At 42.0% G+C, this 17,662-nt stretch overlaps 1 protein-coding gene across 1 annotated transcript in view; it reads right to left on the bottom strand.

Moving 5' to 3' along the window:
- Nucleotides 1–15,870, bottom strand: part of LOC134337933 (MORN repeat-containing protein 1-like) — a 240,582-nt gene extending 224,712 nt beyond the window's left edge. Inside the window, exons 1-5 of the mRNA XM_063033345.1 lie at nt 15,738–15,870; nt 13,202–13,273; nt 12,356–12,454; nt 7,090–7,200; nt 6,855–6,945 (exon numbers count right to left, since the gene is read on the bottom strand). Of these exons, the coding sequence (XP_062889415.1) occupies nt 6,855–6,945; nt 7,090–7,200; nt 12,356–12,454; nt 13,202–13,273; nt 15,738–15,798 (434 nt within the window). The 5' untranslated portion in view covers nt 15,799–15,870. The remainder of the gene's footprint in view (nt 1–6,854; nt 6,946–7,089; nt 7,201–12,355; nt 12,455–13,201; nt 13,274–15,737) is intronic.
- Nucleotides 15,871–17,662: the final 1,792 nt, after the last annotated feature.

Consider the following 17,662-nt stretch of genomic DNA (forward strand, 5'->3'; position numbering starts at 1 on the left):
CAGTGAGAAAAGGGCATGCCCTGGGTGCTGGAGGTCCTTAATAATGGACGCTGCCTTTCTGAGACACTGCTCCTTGAAGATATTCTGGGTACTTTGTAGGCTAGTACCCAAGATGGAGTTGACTAAATTTACAACCCTCTGCAGCTTCTTTCGGTCCTGTGGCAGTAATCCCTCCATACCAGACAGTGATGCAGCCTAGCAGAATGCTCTCCACGGTCAATAATAGAAGTTTTTGAGTGTATTTGTTGACATGCCAAATCTCTTCAAACTCCTAATAAAGTATAACCGCTATCTTGCCTTCTTTACAGCTGCATCGTTATGTTGGGACCAGGTTAGATCCTCTGAGATCTTGACATCCAGGAACTTGTAACTGCTCACTCTCTCCACTTCTGACCCCTCTATGAGGATTGGAATGTGTTCCGTCATCTTACCCTTCCAGAAGTCCACTATCAGCTCTTTCGTCTTACTGACGTTGAGTGCCAGGTTGTTGCTGCGGCACCACTCCACTAGTTGGCATATCTCACTCCTGTATGCCCTCTTGTCACCACCTGAGATTCTACCAACAATGGTTGTATCGTCAGCAAATTTATAGATGGTATTTGAGCTATGCCTAGCCACACAGACATGGGTATATAGAGAATAGAGCTGTGGGCACAGGTGAGGTGCACCAGTGTTGATTGTCAGCGAGGAGGAGATATTTGAAAGGTTTCAAAGATACAATTTAATGTCAGAGAAATGAATACAATATACATCCTGAAATCACCAATCCGCACAGATTGTGATCTTCCGGTTAGGAAGTTGAGGATCCAATTGCAGAAGGAGGTACAGAGGCCCAGGTTCTGCAACTTCTCAATCAGGATTGTGGGAATGATGGTATTAAATGCTAAGCTATAGTCGATGAGCAGCATCCTGATATAGGTGTTTGTGTTATCCCGGTGGTCTAAAGCCGTGCGGAGAGCCATTGAGATTGTGTCTGCCGTTGACCTATTGTGGCGATAGGCAAATTGCAGTGGGTCCAGGTCCTTGCTGAGGCAGGAGTTCAGTCTAGTCATGACCAAACACTCAAAGCATTTCATCACTGTAGATGTGAGTGCTACCGGGTGATAGTCATTAAGGCCGCTCACATTATTCTTCTTAGACACTGGTATAATTGTTACCTTTTTGAAGCAAGTGGGAACTTCCACCCATAGCAGTGAAGGTTGAAAGTGTCCTTGAATACTCCCGCCAGTTGGTTGGCACAGGTTTTCAGAGCCTTACCTGGTACTCCATCGGGACCTTCCGCCTTGTAAGGGTTCACCCTCCTGAAAGACAACCTGACATCAGCCTCCGAGACAGAGATCACAGGGTCATCAGGTGCAGCAGGGATCTTCACAGCTGTAGTTGTGTTCTCCCTTTCAAAGCAGGCATAGAAGGTGTTGTGTTCATCTGGTAGTGAAGCATTGCTGCCATTCATGCTATTGGGTTTCAAGTAATGTCTTACAAACCCTGCCAGAGTTGTTGTGTACCCGATGTCGCCTCCAGCCTCATTCAAAATTGTCTTTTTGCCCTTGAATTAGCCCTCCGCAAATCATATCTGGTTTTCTGGTACAAGCCTGGGTCGCCAGACTTGAATGCCACAGATCTAGCCTTCAGCAGATGACGTACCTGCTGGTTCATCCACGGCTTTTGGTTTGGTAAGTCTTTGTAGACACACACTCATCCACACAGGTTTTAATGAAGTCAGTAACAACTGCAGCATACTCATCCAGGTTTGAAGATGAATTCCTGAGTACAGTTGAGACCAACGATTCAAAGCAGTCCTGTACAGCTCCTGTACTTCCTTTGCCCATACCTCCTCACTACTAGTGCTGCAGTCTTCAGTCTCTGCCTACACTCAGGGAGTAGAAGTACAGCCAGGTGATCAGACTTCCCAAAGTGAGGGCGTGGAATAGCACGGTAGGCATTCTTGATGGTGGTGTAGCAATGGTCCAGTGGGTTGTTTTCTCTAGTATTGCAAGTGATCTGTTGATGGTAATTGCTTAGTGATTTTTTTCAGACTGACCTGGTTAAAATCTTCCAAAACAAATTCTGAGTTAGAATATTATCTAATTAGGATAGGAATAATAAAAATATTGTTCAAAGGAATGAAAATTTGTGGAATTCTCTACCCAAGAAGGCTGGAACCAGTTAAATTTAAGATAGAGATCGAGAGCTCTTTGGACACCAAACAAATGAAGAACTATGGGGATAGCACTGGAAGGTGGAATTGAAGTAAAACACATCATAAACACCAGGACAGTCTCAGAAGATAAAGGGCCAAAACTCCATGTTGTTTATGTTATGTTCTTATTAAGACAACATTTGATTAACTGCGGCTTCAAGGAGCCTGGTAAACAACATTCCCCTATTTTTTTTCCACAGCTGCGCAGACCAACCATTGTTCTGAGCAGAAATTTTTATATGGCCTGAAAACTACGCAGCACTTTAATAAAACTTTTTATAAAAGAAAATTCCAGCTGCACAGCAACAAAAAGTATGCGCATGGGAGCATTTCACTTACTGCCTGGCTGCGAATGTGTGTAGCTTAAAGAGAACTGTGCTAGTAAAACTGGTCAAACAGAATGTAGGTAAATCTCTCTAATATTGGAGTCATATCCACCACCCAAGATGATGGTTAAACTTGTTGTAAACCAATCATCTCAGATTCAGGACATAAATGCAGGGCAGTGTCCTAGGCTCAGTCCTCCTTTGTTACTTTATCAAACTTAGCTCCTCCAACCTAAGGTCAGAAGTGAGGATGTTGGCTGATTGTTGCAGTGTTCAGTTCTACATTTTCCTGATGACAAGCACTCCAAATCAGCATGGAGGAAGACCTGGAAAATGCTAATAGGGAATAGTATTGTAATGTAATCCACATTTATACCATGACGTGGAGAAGAGAGATGATCAAAGGCATGTCAAGGATATTTCTCTTTATTTGCACAAATATCAGGAGGTCATCCTAAAACTGCATAAATCACAAATACAGACTATGTTCTGTTAGGGAGGGGATGTGATGGCATGACAAAGAATGACAAGAGGATTTTAAGACCATAAGATATAGGAGCAGAAGTAGGCTATTCGGCCCATCGAATCTGCTCTACCATTCATTCATGGGCTGATCCAATTATTCCAGTCATCCCCACTCTCCTGTCTTCTCCCCATACCTTTTGCTGCCCTGGCTAATCAAGAACCTATCTATCTCTGCCTTAAATACACCCAATGTCTTGGTCTCCACAGCCACTTGTGGCAACAAATTCCACAGATTTACCACCCTCTGACTTAAAGTAATTTCTTCGCATCTCTGTTCTAAATGGACGTCCTTCAATCCTGAAGTTGTGCCCCCTTGTTCTAGACTCCCCTACCATGGGAAATAACTTTGCCATATCTAATCTGTTCAGGCCTTTTAACATTCCGAATGTTTCTTTGAGATCCCCCTTCATTCTCCTGAACTCCAGGGAATACAGCCCAAGAGCTGCCAGACGTTCCTCATACAGTAACCCTTTCATTCCTGGAATCATTCTCGTGAATCTTCTCTGAACCCTCTCCAATGTCAGCACGTCCTTTCTAAAATAAGGAACCCAAAACTGCACACAATACTCCAAGTGTGGTGTCACGAGTGCCTTATAAAGCCTCAACATCACTTCCCTGCTCTTATATTCTATACCTTTTGCTGTGTCTGGAGAAAATAGGTGATGTGGAGAACTACTGTCAACATTCTGTGAGTTACTAATGAGGGTTGCGTGTGACACAGCAGTTAGCACAACACTTTCGAGCTCCAGCTGTCAAATCCAGGTTTGATTCTCAGCATTATCTGTAAGGAGTTTGTACTTTCTTCCCATGACTGTGCGGGCTTCCTCTGGGCACTCCAGCTTCCTCCAGATTCCAAAGTGTTATTGTAAGAGTTAGTGAGTTATGACTTGCTATGTTGGCTCTGGATGCATGGGAACAATTGTGCACAATCTTCACTGATTTGACGATGTAAACTATGTATTTCACTGTATGTTCCAAATATGACAAATAAAGCTATTCTTAATATGACCAAATATTTAAGCAGACCTGTAAAATTAATGCAGTGGCTGCAAGTGGTCAAAGGTTGGGAACCCTATAGCTCAGTGGTCCCCAACCTCCGGCCCGCGGTCTGATGCATTGCCGCGAAGAATGCAGCGGTGCAGCAGTAGCCGGAACCCATTGGGGACCACTGCTATAGCTAATGACTCAAAACCCAACTCACCAATCCTGTTCAATATCACTAAAGGAGTGCTATGGAATATGCTACAGTTGGAGATACCTTGCATTCCGACAATGTTGAAAAAACTTAACACCATCAAGGACAAAGCAGCCTGGTTGATCATCAACCTATCAGTCACTTAATTCACTCCACACAGGCATACTATAGATCCAACAGGCACCATCTACAAAATATATTGCAGCAAACTGCAGAGGTTTCAAGAGCAACTACAACCCACAACCTTCATCATTCAAAAGAACAAAGGCAAATACTTCAAACCATCTCAGTTCTCCTGCAAAGTAGGTGACAGCCTATCATAAAAAGATGGTATTTATTCTCATTGCTGGATCAAAACCCCAGAACCCTTTATGAACATATAAACATACAAATTAGCATCAGAAGTACATCTCCCAGAGCTTGGTCTAACATTTAATAATTTCTGGTTGCAACCTTAACTCCATGTTCTTCTCTATCTGTAGTAATCTTTCACTCCTTTGCATATCAAAATCTTCCTACTTCTACTCTAAGAGTTTTCAAAGTCTTTGTTTCCACTGGCTTTCAAAGAGTGTTCTTAGAGCTCGTACATATTTTGCCTCAGTTCTGCCTAAAATAGGCAATTCTTAAAAGGTGACCCCTAGTTCTAGACTCTGCAACAGTCAGAAACATTGGCTCCTTATCCACTAAATCAAAATCCCACAAATGCTGTTGCAATCAAATAGTATGGTGGAGTAACTTAATAATATAGATTACTGAAGCTCATAATCACTGCAAATATTTCAAGAAAAATTAGTAATGAATGATAAATGCTTTCCTTGCCAGCGATGCTCATATTCCATGAATAAAGTAAAATAAAGCAGTTAGAGCTAGGGTCAAGTCTTTCTATTCTCTCAATATAATCTATATTTTATTGCTTCACCCCATTACTTTGAAGTTCAAAATACATCCTATTATCATAGTATGTATACTACATACGACCTTGAGATTCATCTGTTCTTGTCAAGATCCCTTTGTAATCTGTAAAAACAAATTGATCTCTGCAGCAAGAAAACACAACCAATGAATGGCTGCAATTGATTTAACTGTAGAGGGCGTCTCAATTCAGCTTATTGCCTTCCTCACCTAATATCTGCAAACACAATATTGGAAAGAATGGAGTAGAAACTCTAGTTGATTTACTTCTCTCTGGACTAGTTTCCCAGCCTCCTTAAGCCAAGTCAGCAAACATTGTCAAATGAAGATCATTATAAGAACAAAGTCAGATAATCAATACCAGAAAAAATAGGAATGGAGAAATATGAGAAAAATTATGAGAACGCTGCTTGAGAGCAGATAGGCAATGGCTTTAGGGAATGCAATGTCATGAAACAATGACACAAGATCATTAAAATGTGCCTATGTGCGAATGAGTAACTATATTTTAAAAAAATTCTTCACTGAAGAATACACTCCAGGTTCTACAAGTTAGAATTTGTATTGATGGAGCAACAAAGACTTCATAAACCAGCAATATTGAAATCATTGGTTCTAGCTGATAAAGTCATTTTCATCCATAATTGCTTTAAAAAGTTCATTGTCTATAGCATGCTCTGTTCCGTATATTGTGCAAAAAATGGGAGCAGGGACTATATATTCAAGCAATATTTATTCTCTGACAGTTCAGTTCCCTTCAGTCTTTTTCTGAAGATACACAGAAACTTTGGTTCATAAAACTTATCATGCCCAAATGCCATGATTCAGGTTAGATTGATCTACAGACTAGAGGCGTGGGGAGAATTCCCTTTAACAATAACAATCAAATTCCCTTGTCTCATTTATCAGATGAAGGGCTCTGTATTCTAAGATTGGAAAAGGGCAAAGTAGACAAAAGTAGACACGGAAAAGGCTTTACGAAAATCCGGCTGATAACAGGGATGTGCATCTAACTCTACAGCACCATTTCACCTGTATTTGTGTTTGTGTGCCTGTGTTTTTCTGACATGTGCATCATTCATCGAGAATGCCAGGACTGGTCAAGAAAGTGGTCAAAAAAGGATCCTGAGCTTAGCAAAGCCTAGAGAACAAGAGCAAAGAAATAATACAAACATTCTAAAAACACTACTTTGGCTACAATTGGGCTATGGTGTTCTGTTCAGTAAAAACAAAGATGTAAATTGAAGAAGAGTGTATTAGAATGTCTCTGAGAATGTAGGACTGGATAAACTGGAAAAGCGGAGGTTCTCCTTGTGACAGAAAAAGTTCCAAGAGGTTCTGACTGAACGAAGCTGGTTAAGTATCTGGAAAGAAAGAATCTGCAGGTCTATGGGATCAGGGTAGGGAAATGACACTAACTGGATTGCTCTTAGGTAGACCAGGTATGGATTAGATGGGCCAAATGTCCTATCATACTGTAACCATTCAGCGAATTCTGTTTGTCAGCAACAGAAGACATGTCACACATGTGTAGCACATGGTATATGTGTATTTGTACATGTATGTACCCGAACTCCTTTGGATTTTTTTTTGTGTGCATCTACCTGCACTTATGTCAATTACATTATGTCTGTGTGCATGTGTATGATGAGCTCCTTATACAAACTAGAGCACCTCACAACTGCTCTTCGCTTACTTGTAGAACATCTCTCCTTCTCCATGTTTCATATGGTTATGGAAGGAACCTTGATAGATCTGACCCTCCTTATCGGTCAGTACTCCATGTCCTAGATAGAGGAATAAAGTCAAGTTATATTTCTACTAGCAATAAGCAGAGATTAATCTTTTAATTATATTAGAAAGTAATACACTAATCTACAAAGTTAAGCTGCAGATTGGAATCAAAAATCAGACAAACAAAAATTATTCACCTGCTCGGAAACCATAATAGAATTCACCCTCATACAGGGCACCATCAGAGTACTTCATTACTCCATGTCCGTGGACCTCTCCCTGGCTGAACTGCCCACAATATTCATTTCCTGTAAAAATGTAAAAGTATCCTCTCTTATTCTTTTTCTAAACTTTATAGTTTTCACTGTTCAAACTAAGTTGAGGCACATGGCTCAGTCAGCTCGCAAAGATACGGGACCGATATAGATATAGTTGAGAGTAGATACAAGACCACTACAAAATGAAGCAGGAGAAATTATAATGGGAAACAAGGAGTAGGCTGATGAACTAAATGAGTATTTTCCATTAGTCTGCACTCTAGAAGTCTCTAGCAGTATGCCTGATGTTGTAGTGTGTGAAGGAAGAGAAGTGGGTGCAGTTACTATTACAAGAAAGAAGCTGAAAGACCTAAAAGTACATAAGTCACCTGGACCAAGTGAACTGCGCCTGAGGGCTCTGAAAGAGGTAACATTAGAGATTGTGGTGGCATTAGAAATGATCTTTCAAAAAGCATTGGACTCTGGCATGGTGTCAGAGGACTGGAAAATTGCAAACGTCACTCCACTCTTTAAGAAAGGAGGTAAGGCAGCAGAAAGGAAATTATAGACCAGTTAGCCTGACCTCAGTGGTTGGGAAGATGTTAGAGTCAATTGTTAAGGAAGAGGTGATGGAGTACTTGGTGACACAGGACAAGATAGGACAAAGTCAGCATGGCTTCCTTCAGGGAAAATCCTGCCTGATGAACCTGTTGGAATACTTCGAGGAGATTACAAGTAGGATAGATTAAGGGGATGCAGTGGATGTTGTATTGTTGGACTTTCAGAAGGCCTTTGACAAGGTGCCACAGATGAGGCTGCTAAGAGCCCATGGTATTACAGCAAAGTTACTAAGGTAGTTAGAGCATTGACTGATTGATAGGAGACAGCGATTGGGAATAAGAGTATCATTTTCTGGTTGGCTGCCAGTGACCAGTGGTGGTCCGCAGGGGTCGGTGTTGGGACCACTTATTTTTATGCTGTATATAAATGATTTAGATGATGGAATAGATGGCTTTGTTGCCAAGTTTGCAGATGATACAAAGATTGGTGGAAGGGCAGGTGGTGTTGAGGAAATGGGTAGGATGCAGAAGGACAGATAGGTTTGGAGAATGGGCAAGAAAGTGGTAAATGAAATACAATGTTGGAAAATGCATGGTCATGCACTTTGGCAGTCAAAATAAATGTGCAAACTATTTTCTAAATGGGGAGAAAATCCAAAAATCTGAGATGTAAGGGGACTTAGGAGCCCTGTGCAGAACATCCTAAAGGTTAACTTTCAGGTCGAGTCGGTGGTGAGGAAGGCAAATGCCATGTTAGCATTCATTTCAAGAGGTCTAGAATACAAGAGCAAGGATGTGATATGATGCTGAGGCTTTATAAGGCACTGGTGAGGGCTCACTTTGAATATCGTGAACAGTTTTGGGCCCCTCATCTTAGAAAAGATGGCTGGCATTGGAGACGGTCCAGAGGAAGTTCACAAGGATGATTCCAGGAATGAAAGGGTTATCATATGAGGAACATTTGATGGCTCTGGGTCTGTACTCGCTGGAATTCAGAAGGATGAGGGGGATCTTATCAAAACCTTTTGAATGTTGAAAGACCTAGACAGAGTAGATGTGGAAAGGATGTTTCCCATGGTGGGAGAATCTAGGACAAGAGGGCACAGCCTCAGGATAGAGGGGCGCCCTTTCAAAACAGAGATGCGGAGAAATTTCTTTAGCCAAAGGGTGGTGGATTTGTGGAATTTGTTGCCACATGCAGCTGTGGGGGCCAGGTCATTGGTGTTTTTAAGGCAGAGATTGATTGGTTCTTGATTGGACATGGCATCAAACATTATGGGGAGAAGGCCAGGAACTGAGGTTGAGGAGGAGAAGAAAAAAGGATCAGCCATGATTGAATGGCGGAGCAGACTCGATGGGCCAGATGGCCTAATTATGCTCCTATGTCTTATATTTTCCGCATTTTAAGTAGGTGGAACTTGAGCACATATGCCCCACCCCATTTGATCCTATCACATTTCAGAAGACCCAGTTGAAGCACAGGCCTCACTGTAAGGGATCGAATCAGATCTGGATTGCGCTCCCTCTGGGAAATCTCATCAACTATGTGTGTGAGAAAACTATTCTGGGCAGTTCAACTTCATCCTTCATCTCTCATCCATTAAAATATGGCAGGGAACTGGAGAAAGCGTCAGGGACTTGTTGAACCACATAAAAAAAAGAGCTGGTGAAAGCTCAAGTACTGATTTGATAGAATGAATGACCTCATGCACTATTCTGTTCTATTTACAAGTCCGATGCTCCCTCAGTATGTTGGAACTTTGCAATAAAATGTTTCAAAGGGCTCTGGTGATGAACTGTCTTCGCCTGCAACTATCCCAGTACTTCACCACGCTACTACAATTTAAGCTTCAATAAGAAAATAAACCAAATATGTTGGACATTGTGGTCTGTCACCACATTTACATACAGGTACTCACTTCAAGGCCCACTGGACCACTCACAAAATCCACTTTCACCACCCTATTATTTCACGTTATCTATTCTACACAACCATCACTCCCCCGACCATTAAAACCTCCAACCACACTTTTACTATCTTCAATCCCAACTATTGCTAGTTGCCTTCCACTTCTCACCTTCCACAAACAAAAACTTAAATCATTCTATTAACAAATGATTGTCTTGTTCTTGTTTTCATACTCTTCTACCAGGCACCCCTCTCTGCCCTCACAAATTCCTTCAACCCTCCAAGATCTCCAAGTTCCACCAGATCTGGCCTTCTGTACAAGTCCAGTTTTAATCACCCCTCCATTACTGGGTATGCTCTCAGTTGCTCTGGAAATCACACCATAAACCACTCTCTACATTAAGATAGAGTCATAGCGTATTAAAAAAATTATAGCACAGGAACAGTCCCTTCAGCCCATCTAGTCAATTATTATTCTGCATAGTCCCATCGACCTGCACCTAGAACATAGCCCCATCTGCACCCAGAACATCGTCCCATCGACCTGTACCCAGAACATAGCCGTCCACGCTCCTCTCATCCCTGTACCCATCTAAATTCCTCTTAAATGTTGCAATCGAACCTACAACCACTTGCGCTGTCATTTCATTCCACACACTCACCACCCTGAGTGAAGAAGCTCCCCTTTCACCCTTAACCCATGACCGCTAGTTCATCTCACCCAACCCAGTGGAAAAATCCTGCTTGCATTTATCCTATCTATACCCTTATAATTTTGTATACCTCTATCAAATCTCCCCTCATTCTTCTATGCTCCAGGGAATAAAGTCCTAACTTATTCAATCTTTCCCTATAACACAGGTCCTTAAGTTCTGGCAACATCCTTGTAAATTTTCTCTGCACTCTTTCAATCTTATTGATATCTTTCCTGTAGGTAGGTGACCAGAACTGCCACAATACTCCAAATTAAGCTTTACCTACATCTTATAGAACCTCAAACAAAACATCCAAACACTTGTATTCAATACATTGATTTATAAAGATGAATATGTCAAAACTCTCTTTACGACCCCATCTACCTGTGACACCACTTTCAAGGAATTATGGATCTGTAATCCCAGATACCTCTGTTCTACCATACTCCACTGTGTCCTACCGCTCACCATGCATTTCTGACCCTGGTTTGTCCTCCCAAAGTGCAACACATCACAATTGTCTACATTAAATTCCATCTGCGGTTTTTCTAACCCATTTTTCCGCTAGTCCAGATCCCACTGCAAGCTTTGATAGCCTTCCTTGCTGTCCACTACACCCCAATCATGTAGATGACAAACAACAGACCCAGCACCAATCCCTGCATCACACCCCTAGTCACAGGCCTCCAGTCTCAGAGGCAACCATCTACTACCAGTCTCAGGCTTCTCCCGCACACCCAATGTCTAATCCAATTTACTACCTCACCCTGAATGCCAAGCTACTGAACCTTCCTGACAAACCTCCGGAGCAGGATCTTATCAAAGGTCCTGCTAAAGTCCACAAAGACAACATCCACTGCCTTTCCTTCATCAACTTTCTGGGTAATTTCCTCAAAAATCTCCATAAATTTGGTTAGAAACAACCTACCACGCACAAAGCTATGTTGATTATTCCTAATAAGTCCATCAACTCGAATACTTACATATCTGGTCCCTTAGAATACTCACAACTAGTTACAAGATGCTCTTATAATATTATACCTAATACCAGGTTCCTTAAGATTGTTACAGCCAGGGATGGTAGTGGGGATAAGTTCACACTACTTATTAGATGCTCCCAATGGCATATGTCTCAAATAGCCTCTGACAACCAAGTCCAACTTCTGGTCTTCACGTGTGGCTTAGCTACTAAGCCCGGTGGAACAGTTACTACTAACAGAAGGGTCAAACGTAGGTTACTGGTGTTTTAGAACCAGTCACTTCAAGCAGATGGGGTTCGTCAGCATAATTGACAGCTCATCTAGAAGGAAAACACTGATCTCAAACCTCCACTGCCTTGCGGTTATATCCACTCATGGGGAAGACTTTGGTAGTAAACTCCGAGGAGCTGGAGTCCCTAAGGCAGTCCTACATTGAGTTCAATGCTGACTGGCAACTCCTGCAATGCTACTGGTGCCAAACTATGTCGGTCTCTACTGTTCCTTTGGATTTATCAGATGTGTGGGAGAGGGGGACCCTGCTGCAAAGACAATAGCTTGCTCTCCATATTGTACTGCCCTGGCTTGTGTATCAGGTAGACAGCTGGGAAGCAATATTCTCGGCTTACCCTGACCAACACAGGGCCTCATTATAAGAGCATCTACAGTATTAGCTCAGTCTCAAATTTTATGTATTGGCTCAGTCAAATCTACACAATATAGGGTCGTAAAGTGCCTCAGGATGTATTGTCATATTAAAATTGGTATTCAAAGGTATGTTGTGATTCATCAACCAGATTAACTTATAACCACCCATTTTTAATAGACAATGGACATTATAGGATTAGCAAATAAAGGCCCAAGATTAAAGAACAAAGTCAAACTTTACTTTCTGCTGCCCATACAAAACAACTTAATAGTGTAATATCACTGAGGTATAAAAAGCTCAAAGTTAGCACTTCTGCTCAGACTTTCCCAGACCCCTTTCTTGTTTACTAGGCTCCACATTTCTATATGAAAACTCTTGTTTAGTTATAACAGGTATTGGTGTCGGAGTTACTATACCTGAGGAGGCCCAATACCAGATCCCATTCCCTTCTATTTCTCCATTCACAAACTCTCCCTCGTAGTAGCTGCCATCCTTCATTAGAAACTTCCCGTGACCTGACGTGGGCAAGTGTACAAGTACATTCACAATATCAATATTCAATAAAACTACAAAGAATTACAACCTTGTGTGTCTTACAAAGCCAGATCAAATTTGACCTACATAGGTTGAGGATAAATTACAAAACGTTGCCAGAAAGCAATAGCAAAACTTAACTGCTTTGTTTGTGAAAGTTTTTTTAGAAACAAATGTTAACCAGGTGAGATATAAAGACAGAAATTGTAATCTAAGCTTTCAAAGAGCAACTGGAAAGAGAGTTGGGCACATACATTCATTCATTAGACCTATCAAAAAATAGGTATGCAAGATGAAAGTCATTTAAAAATACTTCTGGTTATTGGGTGGAGCTTTGTGGTAGCACCTTCATTTCGGAATCAGACAGTGATGATTTCAAACACGACTCAAGATGGAGATGACCAAAAGAATCTAAGCTGACAAAATGACAGTGCAATACCAAAGGGTGTGCAGTGTTGGAAGTGCAGCCTTTCGTAATAGGCATTATACTGTTTCAAATGGACATTAAAGATGGCAAAGCATTGTGTGGGGATGTTCTTCCTGATCGATATTTATCTCCCAACCCACATAGACAGTGTGTCAATATCAGGTAATATGTTGTGGGATCTTGCTGTGCACACATGGGATGCTCTCTTGGAACACATGAAATTATTTATTTATTTTACAGCTTTGAATGCAAGTCCTTCAAAACATGCTAAACCTAAGTAAGCAACACATGGAAATCTTACCATGCTTTTTCCCATCTTTCCACTCTCCTTCATATTGAAAGAAACTGTTTGGATAAACATATCGACCAAAGCCTGGAGAAATAAAATCGAGATGTCCTGATTAGCTGCAGTAACCTCTGTAGTTACTTGGTGTGCACACTCACAGCTTTTGCTCTCTGTCTGTGTCTGTCAAATTTAATACAAATGTGAAACAATCTGAGAGTAAAGACTCAAGCTGCAGCTTGAAATGTATAAGCAATTTCCTGATCTTTACAAAGGTGCAATGTGAATTTACCCAGAAACCCTGGGGGTATGAAACAGCAACTTTGAGAAGACAAATCAAGATCTATGACAACAGAAGATGGAGAGAGGCTGCAGCTCCACATCTAACACAGGAACAGGCTACACTTCCACTTCACAATCTTAATCTACACCTGTTGGGGGGCATCAGACCACTACATCTGCTCCAGATGTTTAATTCCTTTAAATTTATAACAAACTTGTTCACTGCTATTGTCTTTTGCTGGAACCAATCAAGATAGTTAGATTTACTCACATGGACCTGCTACCATTGCCTGCCTGCCTGCAGAAGTAGCTGCAAGATCTCAATTATGAGGTTCAAAAGAGAGAGACAACTCCTGCCATCTCTCTGATGAAGGTTTTCCCACCACAACTCTAAAAAGACAGCAAAGACGTCCTAAGTGCCAGCTTCCTCCTCTGAGAAAGATGGTACAATGCCAATAACAAGCAAACCATCCATGATCCAAATAATTGGAAAATGTAGTAAAATGTCTCATTTGAAGTCCTAATAAAGTCAGGCAGATGTTACAGTACTGTGCAAAAGTCTTAGGCACATATATATAGATAGGTGTCCAGGATCTTTGCACAGTACTGTAGGAATTTTATATATTGCACTGTATTGCTACAGCAAAAAAATCATGACATACGTGATTGATGATAAACCTGATTCTAATACTGGTCTCCATTGTGGACTGAGAGTGAAAAGGGAGCAGGAAACACCAGAGAGACGTTCTGTAATGATCAATAAACCAATTGTTTGGGATCAAATGACCTTGCCTGGTGTCTCTGGGCTGGTTGTGTCTGTATGCAAGCCAACCCCTGCCCCGACACTCCTTTTCTGCCACCTGTCCCACACCTCTCCCACAGCACTCCACCCACATCATTCCCAGCATCCTTTGCTCCCGCCAGATTTACAAACTCGCTCTCCGATCCACATTAGGCACCCAGCTATATATGTGCCTGACTTTTACACAGTACTGTGAATTGACTTAAATAAGGCATGAGAACTGTTGACCTTATTTATCATTTAATATTGTAACTGATCTCTTGCCTTTAACTCCACCTCACCAATCCACCCCTAGATCCTTAATTTCCTTAGTGTTCAGTACTATATCAAACAGGTCTCAGGATAAAAGGGGACTGATTTAAGGCTGAGGTGAAAAGGAACTTCTTTAGTTTAGATTCCAACAGCTCTGGCTGCTGGATTGATATGTTCAGAGCTGATACAAAAGAAGTTTATGATTGAGGATATTAGGGAAAGTGGGGCCGAAGCTAAATTCAGATCAACCATGACTTTATTGAGTATCACATTTCTGCTCCCATTTCTCTGTCCTAATATCAGTCCATTTCTAGGTATCCACAGGCCTCTGCACCAGAGAATTGCATTGATTGGGAAATCCAAGCAAAGAAATTTCTCTATCTTTATCCTAAATATTCAACCTATTGCTGCAACATTTTACTCTCAGGATTCAATATCTACTGCATTAAGCCCTTGCAATCTTATCTGTTTAAATAGCTAAATGTTAGAAGAGTGATTTAGAGACTCCAACTTAAATAGTCATTCCAACCACCTAGCCACCCAGTCATAACAAAACCCACTGACAGCAAATCAAACAGGATGTTGAGTTCATTCCTGGTTTGTGGCATCTGAGGGCAAACAGACCGATTGCTACGTTTGCAAGTTACACACAAAGAACTTTATGAAGGTGGATTTCTTAGAACTAGTGGATCAGCCCATACTACCACCACCTTTATGTCCGCTCCCACACCACAAAGACTTCTTCTACATCGACCTCCCTCCTGCACTCCACGGCTTCCAACCTTCACATCCACCTCCCATCCCTCCACGTATACCCCTCCCTCTACTCTCTCCATAGTCACCTCTTCCATTTGCACTTCTCTTTCCCTTTTTCCACTCTCCTGCACTCCCACTCTCTCCTATCCCCACAAACCCCTCCCTCCCCTCCCTCTCCCAAACTCAAGCCTCCCCCAAACTCCCACTCCTCCTCCCACCACCCTCTCCCTTACCTCCCCCTCCCCAACTCACCCTCTCTTCCCCATCCCCACTACCATCCCTTCCCCATCCCCCTCCCCTACCCACCACCAGCCCCTCCCCCTTCTGCCTACGCCCCATCCTCCCCTCCCCACTCCTCCACTTCCCCTTCCTCTACCTCCACTCCCTCACCCTACCCTCTTTCTCCCCCACACTCCCATCTCCCCTTTCCCTCCGTCCCTCTCACCCACACCCCTTTCTCACCATCCCGCAGTTGATGCTTCACCTCCCCAATGTAACAGCCAGTGGCAGCCGGTGCCGCCATCACTTTGAGGCCCTGGCATCAACAACGCTATCACTCATTGGACAGAGTGGAATGACCGTTGCTAAGTCGAACTCACCAACCGCAGTTCGTATTTTCCGCTGGTACAAACGACAGCCAACGAGATGCGAGGTCACGATGGTCTCAGTTCCTTCCTCCAGTATTCGGCGCCACCCAGCGGTCACAGTGGTCCTAAAACGAAAGGCGATCCTTTCTGTAGCATATAAACATCAGTGAAAACGTAGATGCTGACATTCTGAAAGACACACACAATTCTGGAAATGTTCAGCGAGGATACAGTTGGGCTTTTCCTCAGGTTTTAATTGCAATTATATAATGCCTTTCAAAAATCAGGTCGCCTGAATCATTTGCCCCCAAAGATGTATGTTTGTGTTTCCTGTTCTATTGCAAACACAGCAACCAGAGTATGCACTGTGAGCTCCCACAAAAAGCAATTGATTTTGACTAGGCAATCTCTTTTAATGCAGGTGATTTGGGAATGAATACCTGCCCAGGATACAGGAATGACTTCAACTGCTTCTCATCCAGAGGCTGTCATGGGCTACTGAGAGGGTAGAGAGGCCCTCCCTTAAAGTCTCATCCAAAAGACAGTGAGGCATTCTCTCAGCACATCTTTGTAAAACTATCCCAGCTTTCTGGAATAGGACTTAAACCCACAAACATGTGTCAGAAATAAGTGAGCGTGTCAACAAATAGGTATAACCGTCTTTACTGTTGGTAAAAAGCCTCTGTCAACCTCAGATGTATTGTCTTCTGACAGTTTTGAATATCTATCTCTATGGCAATGTAATTGGACCACGAAGCAAGGTTCCCAGCCGGCCCAGATTATCCGGGAATGGAACAGTAAATAGATAGGGTAGATACTTCATTGATCCAAAAGGCAATTACAGAGTCACAGTAGCATTACAAGTGCACAGATATACAAATATACAAATAATAGAAGTAAGAAAGAATTTTTAAAAAAGTTACCTCAAACAGTCTAACAGGAGAGGGTCATCACTACTCCAGCTATAGGTTGACTCATTGTAGAGCATAAAGGTTGAGCGCAAGAATAGCACTCTTTGGAGCAGGCAGTTGTCTTAGTCTATTACTGAAAGAGCTCCTCTGTTGGATTCTTGGATACTGGAGAGATTCAGGAGAAAATTCTCCTTCAGTTTCGATAAATAATGTTATTATTTATTAAAATACTGGAAATGAGGATGACATCATTTTGTCTGACTGAGTAGGAAATATCTAGTAACGTTAATTTGGCTTACTGGAGAATGGTGTTTAAATTACCCTGGAATAGTCTCTGGAGCAAGCTGTAGAATTTAGATTCAAGTAATAAAATAAATTTGGAATTAATAAAAATACAAGGAATCATAATATGTTACTAACAATAATAATAACACTAAAACTTGGCAAATAGTTATAAAGACGTAGAACTGACATTAAAGAAAGGACTTAGACACGAAGGAGAATGAGGCATCTTCTGTTGCCATCTGGAATACATGAAGTACAAGTGGAACTGATGATCACGGCAGCTTTCAGACAGAATGAATCGGTGCTGTAGCTGCTGCTGACTCTGGACACTAAGCCTGGTTCTCAGGATGTGATAACAACACTGTCCCTACAAACACTGGGTTGTTTGAACACACCCATGTTCCTGGGTAAATCCAGAATTAGAAGTGTGGGATTTGCTAAGGAAAAAGGAGTGTCTGTGGAAGCATTTTTTGATCAACCACCTTTTCACAGGCAAGAAGGGAAACAGAAAGCAGAGAGGGCAAAGAAAGCAAAGGGGGGAAGACACCTCACCAGAGAGGGGCAGAACATCAAGATTCACATTCTTCAAGATTTAGTGGAGGGC

The sequence above is a fragment of the Mobula hypostoma genome, chromosome 25, assembly GCF_963921235.1.
Source record: "Mobula hypostoma chromosome 25, sMobHyp1.1, whole genome shotgun sequence".
In the NCBI taxonomy this organism is placed as follows: domain Eukaryota; kingdom Metazoa; phylum Chordata; class Chondrichthyes; order Myliobatiformes; family Myliobatidae; genus Mobula; species Mobula hypostoma.